Source organism: Sardina pilchardus, chromosome 15 (genome assembly GCF_963854185.1).
Source record: "Sardina pilchardus chromosome 15, fSarPil1.1, whole genome shotgun sequence".
Lineage (NCBI taxonomy): Eukaryota > Metazoa > Chordata > Actinopteri > Clupeiformes > Clupeidae > Sardina > Sardina pilchardus.
The window spans coordinates 6,499,651-6,513,743 of NC_085008.1; the positions used below are offsets into that span (position 1 = coordinate 6,499,651).

General features: G+C 44.3%; 1 protein-coding gene and 1 long non-coding RNA gene across 3 annotated transcripts; both read left to right on the forward strand.

The window, feature by feature from the left end:
• The first annotated feature begins 51 nt into the window (after positions 1–51).
• Positions 52–4,456, forward strand: LOC134101826 (uncharacterized). Its single transcript, XR_009941457.1, has 2 exons — positions 52–318; positions 790–4,456. It is a non-coding gene; the product is annotated as an uncharacterized LOC134101826 (long non-coding RNA).
• A 2,325-nt stretch (positions 4,457–6,781) lies between these two features.
• amh (anti-Mullerian hormone) lies at positions 6,782–11,490 on the forward strand. Of its 2 annotated transcripts, XM_062557023.1 has the most exons (8): positions 6,782–6,830; positions 7,678–7,877; positions 8,116–8,481; positions 8,731–8,915; positions 9,489–9,606; positions 9,702–9,849; positions 10,124–10,557; positions 10,786–11,490. In XM_062557023.1, exons 2-8 carry the CDS (start codon positions 7,784–7,786, stop codon positions 11,208–11,210), a joined length of 1,770 nt encoding a protein of 589 aa, XP_062413007.1. In that variant the 5' UTR covers positions 6,782–6,830; positions 7,678–7,783; the 3' UTR covers positions 11,211–11,490. The 2 variants fall into 2 exon arrangements, with proteins under 2 accessions (XP_062413007.1, XP_062413006.1); XM_062557022.1 differs by lacking the exon at positions 6,782–6,830 and having other exon boundaries at positions 7,553–7,877.
• Positions 11,491–14,093: the final 2,603 nt, after the last annotated feature.

Genomic DNA, 14,093 nt, shown 5'->3' on the forward strand with positions numbered 1-14,093 from the left:
GGGGTCAGGGTGCTGACCCAGACGGCCTCTCTCTCCAAAAAAGGTATGTTGGCTTGAGGGAAGGGCTGTTTTCATTTGTTTAGATGCATGAACAGCGTTGGGTTCACATTTGTGAATTGCCACTAGGTGGTGCCAAAACCCAGTCTTTGAATTCAGTCATGTTTCTGCTCCTAGTGTGTATGCTAGGATATTAATGTTTGACATTTTTCTTTGACATGGTGCATTTGTATAGGCCCCTGGTGTACTGTAAATCCTGCAGTTGTGTAGAATGTCAGAATGACTAGTTCTTGAAAAACACCCCATCTTCAGTGTTACAAAGTAAGCCTCCAAAACCAGAGCACTCATGATGCACGTAAACACTAAACAGGAACCATTTTAACCCTCTAACCGCCCAAGTCGCAGAATTGCGACAAGCAATGTCACTGATGAATTAGATGAGCAAGTTGCCCTCCTTCCTAAACCTTTGTTCATACTCCATGGTTTTCACATTTACAGTAGGACTTTATCTCTGACCACTTTCAATCCATGTCCTTTAGAAAATGTCATGTAAAAATCCAGTGTTGTTTTTTTTTAAAAAACCCTTGCGCTTAGAGGGTTAATGGGTTAATGACCCCTGTCTGTCCTGTAATACAAGTCAGGACTAGTACACAGCCAGCTCACCTATCTGTTCTAGAGTCTCAGCATGTCCTCTCAGAGCTTTGTTGAAGTGTACATTCAGACAGTAACATGAACAGTGTCTCCCCCAGCCCTCCCTCTTGACTGAAGCGGCTTTGCTCCTCTCCTTGACAGGAACATGAAGAAATCTACCTCAACCCAGCGGAAACCTATGCAAAGCTCAGACGGACAGGTGTGGACCAAGCCAACCCTGCCACCCCGCCACTCGCCACTGCTCTGACCTTCCCCTCACCGCTCCACTGAAACCCAACGCCGGCATGGACAGCACCACACACTCACACTCACACACTCACACTCACTCACTCACACACACACACACACACACACCAGCCACGGTCACTGTAACGTATACTGGCGAGAGGACAGAAAGGACTTGGCACAGTTGTCTGTCTCTCTGTCTCTGTCTCTGTCTCTGTCTCTGTCTCTGTCTCTGTCTCTGTCTCTGTGTGTGTGTGTGTGTGTGTCTCTGTCTGTCTGTCGTGTGTTCAGGCTTCTGCCAGTGTCTATGCTGTGTAGCTGAAGTAGGCTCTGTGTGACTACTGTGTCTGCTAGGTGAGCCGACACAGTTGTCTCGAACAACGAGAGCTCTCAGTGCTTCTCAACTCTCACTCCACCTCCCATCCCTCCCTCTGACTCTTCCTTCAAAGACCTTCCTACTTGCCGTGCAGATCCTCTGCACTCCTCTCAGCCGATTGGTGGTGTGTCTGTTATCTTGTGGTGTGTACAGCAGTGGAGAGAAGGGATTTAGGTGGAAGCATAAAGAAGCTCAGCCCCCCTCCTTTCCATTCCGTCTGTGGGTCTGTCTCTGTCTCACAACCGCCTCCCTAAGACCAAACACACCCTTACAGCTGCATTGGCTTAGTGTAATGCTGCACTGATGCATACCAATGGGGCTTGTCCTCCGCTACACACACCTCTTGACTTCCAGCATACTCAACCAGACACGGCACAGCCTGGTTCAACTTTAAACTCATACTCATACTCACACACACACACACACACACACACACACACAGGCAGGCAGGCAAAACATGTGCACACATACACACGCATATACTCGTATTCAGAATTCTGTGTGTTTTCAAAGGTGCTTTGTCTTTCTGTGATTTCCGACGTGTCTCTGTCTCACACACACACGTTTTTCACATGGTGCGTTTGGCAGATGAATTGTGGGAATTCTCAGACTAAATTCAGCCGGACAGTCTTATCAGGTCTGCCACTTCAACTGCCGTTTCCCTATCCTGGTCCCGCTGTTTCCTGCGGCTGGACAGAACACCATTCCCAACGCAAGACTTTATTTATCGGACAGCTTCCTTATTTGAATGACAAAGCGCAACGCCGAGCATCCTGCTGAACCCATGCTGTTAGGAAAGGCTCTTTGGAGACTGGTCGTGTCTCTGCTCAGTCTAAAGTTTCAGGTAATCATGTGGGTTTTGTATCAATTCCGAGGTGTGGTGCTTAAACGTGTCGCTACAGGAACCCTGCCTTACCCCCGGCCCCCCAACACTGTTCCAGTCCTGTTGACCGCCTGTCTACCCAACCAGCACTCACTGAACACTCACTCATATAGCCTCAACAACACACCCCTCACAACACACACTGGGAAATGCAAAAATAATAACAAAAAGAGGGAAAGGAAGAAAAAAACACAAAACTACTGGGCGACATTCACTCTTCCTTTTGTTTTTGTTCTGTATGTTTGTTTATTGGTGGATAATTCCTATTCTAATGTTAACGAATCTTGTACTGTGAATGGGAGGTCTTCTCATACTGTGTAATTGTGCATTATTTAGTTTATTTATCTTTTGCGTCTCTTTCCAAGCAAAGGTGATGGTGTGTGCGAGTGTGTATGAGTTTATCTTATGTTTTTCTGTTTGTTTGTTTTGTTTGTTTTTAATCTATTGATAAAGAGTATAATTGTGTAGAATGCAATAGATTGTTTTTAAAAAAAAAGTGCGTGCTTGACTCACAGTCTAAAAAGAAAACTGAAAAACAACAACAAAGATGGTGCTACAATCTGTACAACTCTGGACTGTGCCTATTTATATGAAGAACATCAGTAATAATAATTATCGATTCTTGGTGCTTCTTTTTCACAGGGATGAAACGGAGGCCTCTTTATGGCTCTCCGGTGTTTTGTTTTTTTTGTTTTTGTTTTTGTTTTTGTTTGTTTGTCTTCTATTTATAATGTAATGACATTTCCTTAAGCGCGTAGTGTGAAAGAGTCCCTGCACGTTTCGATAAACTTAGTTGCGATGTTGTTTGGCACAGAGTATATATGTACATATATACAGTATTTTGGCATATAGCTCAACACCTGTTTTTGTTTTGTTCTTGTTAAGACGTTTTTTTGTTTGTTTTGCATTCAGGATAATGTGCAAGTGCATGTGACGTCAGTGGGTGTCTGTAGAGCTTTCTCTAGGTGTAGAGAGATGTTATACAGCCAAAAGGTTGGCAGGCTTAGTACACAGAGCCAGAATGGCTCCTTTGGTGCTTAGCTTTTAAGGTGTGACCCTTCACCTTTAACCTTTCTGACCCTTCTCATTTATTGGTGCTGAAGCCCAGAGAAGTCCAGGTGATTATTTTTTTTGTTGTTTTTTTGTAGAAGTCGTTAGTCAGCGCTGTGTGGTTCTCTGGGAAGCGGACCCCCACGGAGGGGGGTCATCATGTATGTGGTTGAGCGAAATCCTACTTCACTTGGTGCTGCACAATTGTGCCTCGCAGGTCTTACCTGTGCACAGTTCTCCCACCATCATCATGGTGCTTGCGCAGTCACGCTCCTTAGCAGGGTTCCTCGCTTCTCTCATCCCTCTGAGCCAGCCTGGTCACATGGCCCAGGCCTCCGAAAGCTCCCTCTCTCACACAGCTGTGGGAACGCTCAGCTCTTTGCCTCACTGCTGCTGGAGAGGGAGAGAGGGGGGGAGAAAGAGAAGGCGAGAGCTTAAAGTCAACAACTAATTGTGGTGCTGCTTGACCTGCTGGAATCAAAAACACAAGTGATAGCTGGTGCATCTGATACCAAAACCCGCCTCTCTGACCTTTAAAACTTTCAGCGCCTCTGCGTTGGTGCCACATCATTAGTGAATGATGTTAAAATGTGAGCTGTCATAGAAATACTAGCACACAGACTTTGGACTGTTTTCTCCCGTCAAGTGTAGCTATCTGTGGGCCACTCAACTTTCTCTCCACAATCCTTTCTTTCCAACTATCAGGTTTTTGGTTTGGATTTCTGTTCTTTCCAATTCTTTTTTTTTTTTTCTTCTTCTCTTGTACACGTTCAGGGAGAGCTCGGAGTCGGACTCACCTCAGCTTTACAGTCTGAATGCTGTTGGGTAGGACACACTTTTTTTCTCTTTTTTTTTCTCCTAATCCGAGATGTTCCCTGAGCCTTTCTGTCTCTGCATCTCCCACAAAACGAGGACACACTTACACACAACAACAGGAACAACACACACACACACACACGCCCATGCTGTGGACCAGAGAAGCAAGTCCTTCATTACCAGCACTGAAAGGGTTTTTATGTTTATGGGTTTTTCTGTTTGTTTATGAATTGTTGTTATTGTAATTGTTACAACTTTGATTTTACTCGTGTTTGATATAATTGCAAATGGTGATGCTTTTAATAAGACTTAAGAGATCCAGATGGTTTTAATACTCTTTAGACAGTAAGGTGCTCTCCTACACTTAAAACAAGGAAAAATGCAGCTATGAACATAATGAACGCCCTCTGCTGTGCTACAGAGGTGCAACTGTCTAATAAACTTCAGTTTAAACCTGACCAGTCTCTCTGTCGTCCTTCTCTACCACTCCATTTTTACTGTTCAAGTATAAATGTGTTGACTAACCACCCCTCCAGAAATACCCTTTTACAGTAATTTGTTGGTTAAACAAGCAGACATAACTGGACGTTTCTTCTCATGGAGTTACCTTTGTACATCAATGTCCAAAGCTTTACATTCCTCAGCAGACTTGTGTTTTATACCCCACGTTGTTTTCCCCTCAGGTGTACCGTGAAGCATGTGGGTGTAAATGGATCACTGGCCACTGACTGGTGGCCCACCTAAATAGTCTCACGTAATTGTGAAAAGGCTATTGCTTGGGTTATGCGCTGTTAACACTCCAGTGGTCAAATATCACTGTGCGCGCACACACACACACACACACACACACACACACACACACACACACACCCCTTTAATACCCTACTGCCCTGTCACTTGGGTGACCTTATCGGGTTACTCGTGTTCCATGATGTTCCCTGTGGCCTGCGATACAAACACTACTACAAACTACAAGTGACCAAAAGGCTCGCTGTCTTTAGTAATTTTGAGATTTGTCCTGACCCCACCCTGCTTTTGCACATAGTTGCACATAAACAGTGGACAGGTGCTGGAATTCTTCAACAGTCGGATATTAAGTGGGTATTGTATTACCAGAGTAGAAGAAACTTGAAAAACAGGACAGGAAATGTGATCCTTTGTAGTTGAAGTGGTCTGATATCACAGCCTGTGTGTGTGTTTGTGTGTGTGGGAGCGGGAGCGCAGCAGTGGGTGCTGGCTCTGCAGCTGAGCGTGGAATGGCTGGCTGCTTGTTTTGTCCGTCTGCAGGGAAGGACAGTATGTGCAGAGACTTATCAGAATACTCACCAAATATGGGTCCCACTGTTTTGGGAAATAGCCCCTATGGTCTTAACCTTTTACTGCAGATGGAGATTTTTGCCTAATTTTGAACCATTTGTACTTAAACACCATAACACTCATTATCTCAAGTTCTACAGGCAGCACAATGATCATTCAGGGCTTAAATTGAAGAAGACAAATGGGCCAAGATACAGGTGCTGGTCCTATAATTAGAATATCATGAAAAAGTTGATTTATTTCAGTAATTCCATTAAAACAATTAAACTTGTCTAATATACCACACAGACTGATATGTTTCAAGTGATTGCTTTTCATTTTGATGATTATTACCGACAACCAATGAAAACCCCAAATTCAGTATCTCAGAAAATGTGGATATTTTGCACACATGCATATAAATGCACACTTCCTGGACAAGGGAGCTTTTCCTCGCCACTGTTGCTCCTGGGTGTCCCTTGGTGCTCCCCAACCCCAGCTCTCCCCCCTCCCCCCTGGCTCCCCCCAGAGCTCTGTGTCCAAGCAAATGAATACAGCAACCTGGGCTCTCATAACACCTTCAGTGCCACAGACTGATCGACTTCCATCAGATATTCGTGCCCAAGGGTCTATGATTTGTTAATCCGGCCCTGCATAAGAGGCATGGGCATAGTTCAAATGACTCTGTACGCTTTTGGATAGTCCTTCAACCAATCAGACCAACGATATGGGTGCACCTTTTGGATAAGCTAGTTTGTGACTGGACCCAGATGATGTGGACAGGAAGCAAGATAGATGTGCAGATGTTTTCAGCCTGAGCTGCAGGGCGAAATCCAAATCTCCGGCAGATCAGACAGGGTTTGCCCAGCCTATAGGTAAGATTTAATGCAACAACCAATGGGGGAAAAAACATACCCTAAAATTGTTCACGTAATTCTGCTACGTCTTTCTGAATGTTTTGTTTGCACAGAGGAAACCAGTGGAGCTCTGAGCATCACTTTCAGCACAGAGTAGGCCTATAGCCTAATTCAACTCCTGTTTCAGTGTTACAAAGAATTCACAATTTGTTTGAAACAAACAATGAAAACTTTTAGAGAAGCTTTTAGAGAATGTTTCCCAGATAATTGGCATCCGTTTTTCCATGTGTAGGCCTATCTGAGTAGATACTTAAGTACATCTGAAGGCAGTTGTAGGCTAACATCTTGGTCAAAGGGGGTTCAAGTCTCCAAGATAAGAGGGCTTTATCAGAAACCCAATTTCAACATCATGGTTAGTTCATGAAAAGATGAATTGTCCTCCAGTTCATGCTGTGAAGACTGTGTGAGACAAAGTTAGAAAAACACTCCCTCCCCAAAATAGGACATCATTTTTTGTAGTATTTCTCTTTTATTATTTCATTGGATCCTGGGGTTTATTTTTTTTTTGCAAGGACCTTGACATCTGTTGTCACCCGGCACCCACTGGAAACAGAGGAGAGACCTTGAGATTCTGCACAACAGAAAAGCAGCTGTCTTCCCTCTGGTCAGGAACACAGAGGTGAGACACATTTTTTCCTGAAGATTGTATTCTAGCCGATGCTCACATACCCACTCATGCACTTCAGTCCACAGAGGGAAAAGAGTGGAGAGAGCTGAGAGCAGCAATCACATTTATTACATAACAGTAGCCTATCTAGAACTTCTTGAACGCCCTCACGGAGTTATATATAAATATGTGCCGTCGTATTAAAATTGTATTCATAGCGAAGCTCCTTCGGTTAGTGCTAAGGGAAAATGTGTAGAGAAAGTGAAGTATACTTGAGTAGTGGTAAGAGATGTTATTGTGTAGGACAAAAGTGTAGGTCTTCTTGACAACTGGAGCTTCATATTCTACAATTACATGCTTCCTCTCTAATTCAAATACTCCACATGTCGAGGGAGAGGAATATGAACGCTATTAACAAAAGGAGCATTTTGAAGCTCCAAAAATGTGATTCCCATATCGCACCGCTGATATGAACAGAATTGGCCAGACAGGAGGGTGTGTGTGTGTGTGTGTGTGTGTGTGTGTGTGGCCTCCAGGTCTCGCCCTCACCACACACACACTGGAGCAGTGTAGTAAACAATATCTCTACGTGTGGACAGCAAGTTTCATACCTCTCCATGAGACAGCACCCAAACTCCACCTCCCATAACCCATTCAAGGCCATAGTCCTGTCCTGTGCTGCTCCTCTCCTCTGACAGCTCCCACTCTGGGGAACCCGAAGAAGCCTTCGGCTGATATAAAGCCAGTCTTTCTCTCGGGGTCCATCCAGACAACAGGAACTTACGAAAGCAGGTCAAAACACCTTTGACATGTGGCTGTCCTTGCTCCTGCTTCTGCCATTGGGTCTTGCCCCCATTAGCACCACTCCCCTGGAAGAAAGCGAAGACGGCACCTTAAAGCCTCCCAGACAGGAAGTGGGTCAGAAGCCCAGGTCGGAGCACCCCGTGCCAGATCAGTCGTCTGCTATGCCTGCTGCTCTCGGCGAGCATGTGGGGCTTTTGGGAGCTGGGATGTTGAGAACAGATGCTGATGATGCCCGTGGTCAGGGAGGAAGGAGAGGTGTGTCTGCATTTTGTTGTTGTTGTATTTCCCATGTATGGTAGATGTATTGTGATTTCTAGATTAGATAAGATTGTATTTCTGTATGTTTATGTAAGTATTTTTGGTTACATTTTTTGTATTGTTTGCATATTCTTTTTATGTTATGGCCTAGATTCACAACAGCTCCATATTGTTCTTTTTTTTCATTTAATTAGCATTTTATTCAATGCATTATGGTCATTATTTTGCCTTCAAGGAAGTCAGGTGGATGTCCTGAAATCAAGCCTCAGCCAAGATGATGCTCAAAAGGGACAGGACTTGTTCACGCAGCCTCCAGTGATCAACAGAAGGCCCGTCCCCTCCCTGCACAGTGGGGAATCTGGGAAAGCTCCATGTTTTGCTGCCATTGCTGGAGGTTTAGGTAACGGACTGAAAGAAGCCCTGTCTGCCCTGCAAGATGGCTGGAGCAGGGAGAGTGAGTTGGGTAGAGACACCTTGACTCGGTTTGGGATTTGCACTGGCAGTGATGGCTCAGCTGAAGCAGGGCTCTCGTCTCTGGCCACACTGCTTGCAGACAGAGATGGTGACAGTGTGGGCCCTTGGGCAACACATCTGGATAAAGGTACATTTGTTATTGTGCTACTTTGGAAAAATATATTATATATCAAATGAATTGTCCTATCAAAGCTATCTCAACGGAAAAAGTCAATGTGCACCTTTGGAGAATGCTTTTAGTGTTGAACTCTAAACCTTAAACACAGTCTTTGTTCATTCTGTTTTGAAAGGGCATTTTCAAAACAGCTGTGTGGTATGAATAGCTGCAATGCTGTAAGAGTATTGATATTGCTTACTTTGGTTTGTGTTATGTCAGAACTCTGGGTTCCTGGAGAGGAAGCAGGAAGCGTTTCTTTGACCTTTGAAGTTCCTCCGGCCTTTGAAGTGAGGACACACCTCAGCACAGTGGCTCCCACGATGCTGTTGTTCTTTGTTGCCTCCAAAAGAACAGAGATCCTTGAAGTTACTTTCAGCAGCGATATGCTCTTTCCCAACAAACAGGTTAACCTTTCAGAACTTCTTGTTTGTTTTCTTGGTCATGGTGTAGCAACTTTGTATATGTGCTCTGTTTTTAAATCACATTCTGACATTTACAATCGAGTTTTACCCAAGCAAGACCGAATTTAGCGGCTGATGCAGGGAGAAATTTCCACTGAACCAGAAATCAAAGTTGATTAAATTACTAAATGTCGACGACACTAGACTTCTAGGAACTAAAACATAGCAATCAGTTACCATCAAAAACACACTGCTTCAAAAAATAGCATTGACTTCTTGATTTTCGGGTCTGCAAATTGCATAAAACTTGTGACTGCAAAAGACACCTGAGAAATACAGTGCATCTGCCGCCGCTGCATTCCTAGGCCTGTATCTCCTCTACCAGCATTAGAGATGCAAACACCACCCAGATGTCCTCCATTCTCAAACTAAATGACAGCCACTCCAACCCAAACAAGCAAAACACATGATCAAGTGAAAAGTCTCCGGGAATAAAGAATATGTCAGTACCTGCTGCAGAATCTGTATACTGTCCCACATGCCATGTCTGACCAAGTGACCTGGCCCTTCTCCCAGACTGCATGCCTTTCGGTGGAAACTCAGTTCATCGTGCTGACCAGAAGAGTGCCTGAAACAGTGAGTCCTAGACTGCAGACCATACGAATCACTGTTGAGTTGAAGCAGCCAAACAGCGGTAAGTACCTATTATATTATTATATCTTATTTTCTGGAGTTTGATCAATATGAAAATGGGTATTTATTCTCTATCTGTGGTTGAAATGATTTTAGGGCCAAATCTGTCTTTGTCTGAAGTCCAAAACGTGCTAATGAGACGTGGTAAAGAAGAAGATGCCCTGAAGAGACCTCTGCTGGTCTTTCTTCCAAACAAGTCACCGCATGAAGATAAGCCTGGGGGCATAACCTCCATTGATCACAGGTACGGTCATATGTGTTAAGTGAAACTCTATGTCTCATGTGGGACTTGTTTGTTTTGTCTCTCAATTTTTTTTGTCTCTCTGAATATGTATCTGGACTTAGACTCCATCGAGAATCTTCACGCTCCCTTGTAATTCTATCTGTGAATTGTTTGGCAATGTTTTCAAGGATCATGAATTTGTGTGCAATGGAAATGAAACTGACTTGATCGATCGTCACTGAGGTGTGACTGGAGTAATGGATGTTTGAATTTTGTTTCCTTTTTGTTTAAACAGAGCCCCATCTCCAGTGCCGCCACCTTCCAGAACATACCAGTTCTTGTGTGAGCTCCAGAGGTTCCTCAGTGACGTTCTCCCCAAGAAGCAGGCGTTGTCCTCACCTGACGGACGTGCCGTGACTCTCCCGCTGGCCTTGCTGAGCTCTATGCCACCCCTGACCCTGGGCGAGTCCTCCAGTGAGAGCCTCCTGCTGGGGTTACTGAACTCCTCAACGCCTACCCTCTTCTCCTTCCCCCAGTGGAGCTCCGGTCTGCTCGGCCACCGCGTGGGGCTCTCTCTCCAGGCACCGCTGCTGTCCATGCTTCGGGAGGGGCTGGATGACGCGTGGGCCCAGTTTCGGCGCGATGAGCTGGGAGCTGGGCATTTGACTGACAGACTACAGAGGCTAAGTGATCTTAGCGCCTTGCCAGCTGAAGGGGTGGATCAATCAGGTGATGAGAGAAGTTTCTCATTGTGTTCGGGACTAGACTAATCAATGTGTGACGTCTATCCCAGTTATTGTCTCTGTTTAATCCAAACATACCACAACTTAATCTACTGGTCAACTTAATATACCTTAACACATGCTCACACATAAACTCACAACTCTTCATTAATTAGGATGGAATTGCTATTGACAGCAATGGCAGAATTGTCCTGACATTAGCATGTGTCTGCAGGTGATGGGGAGTCCGGTGAGGTCCAGTACTGTGCCCTGCTGTTGCTCAAGGCCTTGCAGACTGTCCTGCGGGCCTGGGAGGCTGAGCGATCACAGAGGTCAACTCGCGGAGGGGGTGAGGAGAATCCAGGGAAGTACAACCCCTGTCGCCTGCAGAGCTTGACCATCTCCCTCGAGGCCTTCCTTCTGGAGCCTTCTGTGGCCACCATCAACAACTGTCAGGGCGAGTGTGGCTTCCCTTTGCCCAAGGGCAACAATCATGCCATCCTGATTAACAGCATGGTGCAAAAGGGGGGTTGGACTGGCCGCACCCCCTGCTGCGTGCCCATAGAGTATGGCGACCTGCTGGTCATAGAGCTGGACAAGGATGGCACCACCGTCTCTGCCAAGACAAATATGGTGGCCAAGGAATGTGGCTGCCGCTGAACTCATTCAAACTGATGTTTGTGTTTCCGACCACAGACCACTAACATGACAGTGCACAAATATACAGACTTGTGCATGCTTTTTTTTCTTCTCACTACCATTCTCACTACCATCATGTAATTATATTATTACGCTGTAGATACATCACAACTGTATTTATTTCCCTATCTACATATTACCACAACTGTGCTTTAACTGACACATTCCTTAATTCCTTATATATTTTTTGATGTACGTAGGGATACACAGATCAGATGCCTTTTCAGAAGAAATCATTAAAACCACTTCAGTTATGTAAAGGTGAATGGCTGTCTGGGTGATCTGTAAGTTTGCATACAAATTGATGAGTCATGATCATGACTGCACAGTGCATACAAGTATTGATTGACTTAGCTCAAGCAGCCTCTGAATAAAATGCTTTAGGGAGCAGTAACATGACATTTACATAGATGGACAAAATATTTGAACCAAGAAATGTCATTTATTAACAGCGACAAAACTAGTATTACAAACACTGATTTATAAAAGCATATATTGCTTCTCTTTCTCTCTTTTCCAATATCTCTAAGTTATGCTAGTGCTGAACAAAGTGTGAAATCTTGGTGTAGGTAAATCTGCCCTAATGGCATGAGTCATAGTAACATCCTGTCATTGGCTTAGTTTCTGAGCTTATTGAGCGATGCGACTGTCTGATGATTCATTCATCAGCACTATCACCATTGTCTCCTCTTCCAACATGTCCCTCCTCTTTCCTTCCCTCTTTTTTATCACATTCTCTATGAGCCTCTCTCTTCAGCCCCCATCCCCTCAGTCATCTCCATCCAGTGCTTCCAACATAGATTTCTCCCTCAGAAGTCTGACGGTCGGGTCTCGTTTATGGATCTTTTTGCGTATCGATCGTCTCTTTTGCGTGTCATCTTCCCGGCCCCAGTTCCAGAATGCCACGGTGTCCCACAGCATGCTGCCAGGCTGGTACCGACACAGAGGGAGCAAGTCATGTGATCAAAGCAGCACCTCCCACTGAGCGTCTGTACATTTCTCCCAAAGCAAACTCTCCCCAGGCAAAGAGACCTTGAACCAAGGAAGGTCCGTGGCTTTAAGTACCTGAATAATTCTGTCAGTCAGGCTCAGACCATCCTCCTCCTCCAGGAAGGTATCCATGGCCTCTGAAATAATGCAGGATGCTGGATACATTAGAACCATGTGCTCAACAATACAAATCATCAGTCACACATGGAAAACCTCAGTATACATAGGAAAACAAAGGTGAATATAATCTGAATCCTAATCTGATTGTGATGATAATACAGAGGTAAGGAGTGCACTAATACTGTAAACTGTAGACTGAAAAATAACATATCTATTGCATGGGCCAGTGGAAATGCAAAATTCATGCCAAACAACAGTAAAAACAGTTATTACCTTGCATTTGCTCAACACCTGAGCTGACCACCACAATTATCATGGCCAGGGCAATACATCGGTTTAGTGTGATGCCTTTCCATGGATTCTCCACCTCACTCAACGATTCAACAGGAAGTTTCCGGCGATAGGGCACTACCGTAACATAACAACGGCATGTAAACAGGCACCTTCTGGCCTCATGAATCATGATCTATGTCATACCAATGCTCATAGTCCTATACATCCACTTAGCAAACTCTAACTGTATCACATCCTGTCAGGCTATATCTAAATCAAAATGTTACCCTTGTTTAATAAGTAGCCTATGCCCTTCCAAGTGGGAGTGAGCCAATTGGAAAAATGTTTGAGTGGACTACATGGGCCCCTATCATTTACATTTGACATGTTTTTGCTTGCATGCAGGCATGCAAGTCCCCCCATTTTTTTTTCTTTTCTTAAAAACACTGTATAGGCTGTTGTTTAACAAACTATTTAACTTAGATTAGATACTGTCAAATGAAGGTAAGCAACAAACTTGAGGGCAGGTTTTCTTTAGAGCATTCAAGGAACCTGAAAATAAAACAGGAAACCATTAGCAAGACCTAGTTTCCAAGAAAACATAAGCTTCAAGTAGGCTAGCAATAATGCACCAGAATTAACCTTAAACGTGAAATTGTGATATTTCAACAAATGGTAGGCTAATATGTGTAATTTGATTGAATGATCCAAGTATCTATGAAAAGTCTGTAGCAAACGAAACCGTTGTGATAACCATTCCGGAATACAGTAACCCACTAGACTAGGCTACTTACTTAAAATAGCCACGCTCAAATCAATCAAATTGGATCAAAAGTAAGATAAACACCGTCGTCTATGGCCACAACATGCTGATTCATATGCAAATAAACAAACGGACTATCGTGACCTTATGAATTAGTATGAAAGTGTCCTACCTGGATTAATCTGCTGGGTTGTGCGATTGGACAAGAGCTGTAGACTTCAGAAGCAGGGTGTCAACCCACGTCTCGGATTTTGCTTCAGACACTTGACACTGAGCGACAGGCACAGCTGGGTCAGCAGCAAAAAATAAAAAGTTGGCGGTGATATGGACAGTGTTTTCATTTCATGTGATTTAAGCCCATATTGCAGGTAATGTACCTCGAACTAGGGGACATTCTTGTGTGGCAATATAGGTTAAGCCTATAGACTTGTTAGCCTAATATTGGCACAGGCACGGTATGGCAACAGAAAATAAATCGCAGCTGCTCTAGCACCAACTTGAAAGATATCTCGTTGAATTATTAAGTCTTGCATTTGTAACGAATATTATGTAAATCAATTTCCACGGTGGTTTCAGGGCATGTAAATCTCGATTATGCAATGAAATATAGCATAAGATCATTTACGTAAGATAAAGCGCTCTGCCCCCATTATGACTCTGTTCGGGCAGTGCCCGCCCCTTGCTAGCAAAACTGATCG

What these genes read in the sequence shown, in the direction of transcription:
- amh (XM_062557022.1), top strand. Translation starts at nt 7,628, where the DNA reads ATGTGGCTGTCCTTGCTCCTGCTTCTGCCATTGGGTCTTGCCCCCATT. An exon ending in GGCAACACATCTGGATAAAG is followed by an intron (nt 8,482 to 8,730) that starts GTACATTTGTTA and finishes GTGTTATGTCAG; the next exon opens with AACTCTGGGTTCCTGGAGAG. An exon ending in GTTGAAGCAGCCAAACAGCG is followed by an intron (nt 9,607 to 9,701) that starts GTAAGTACCTAT and finishes AAATGATTTTAG; the next exon opens with GGCCAAATCTGTCTTTGTCT.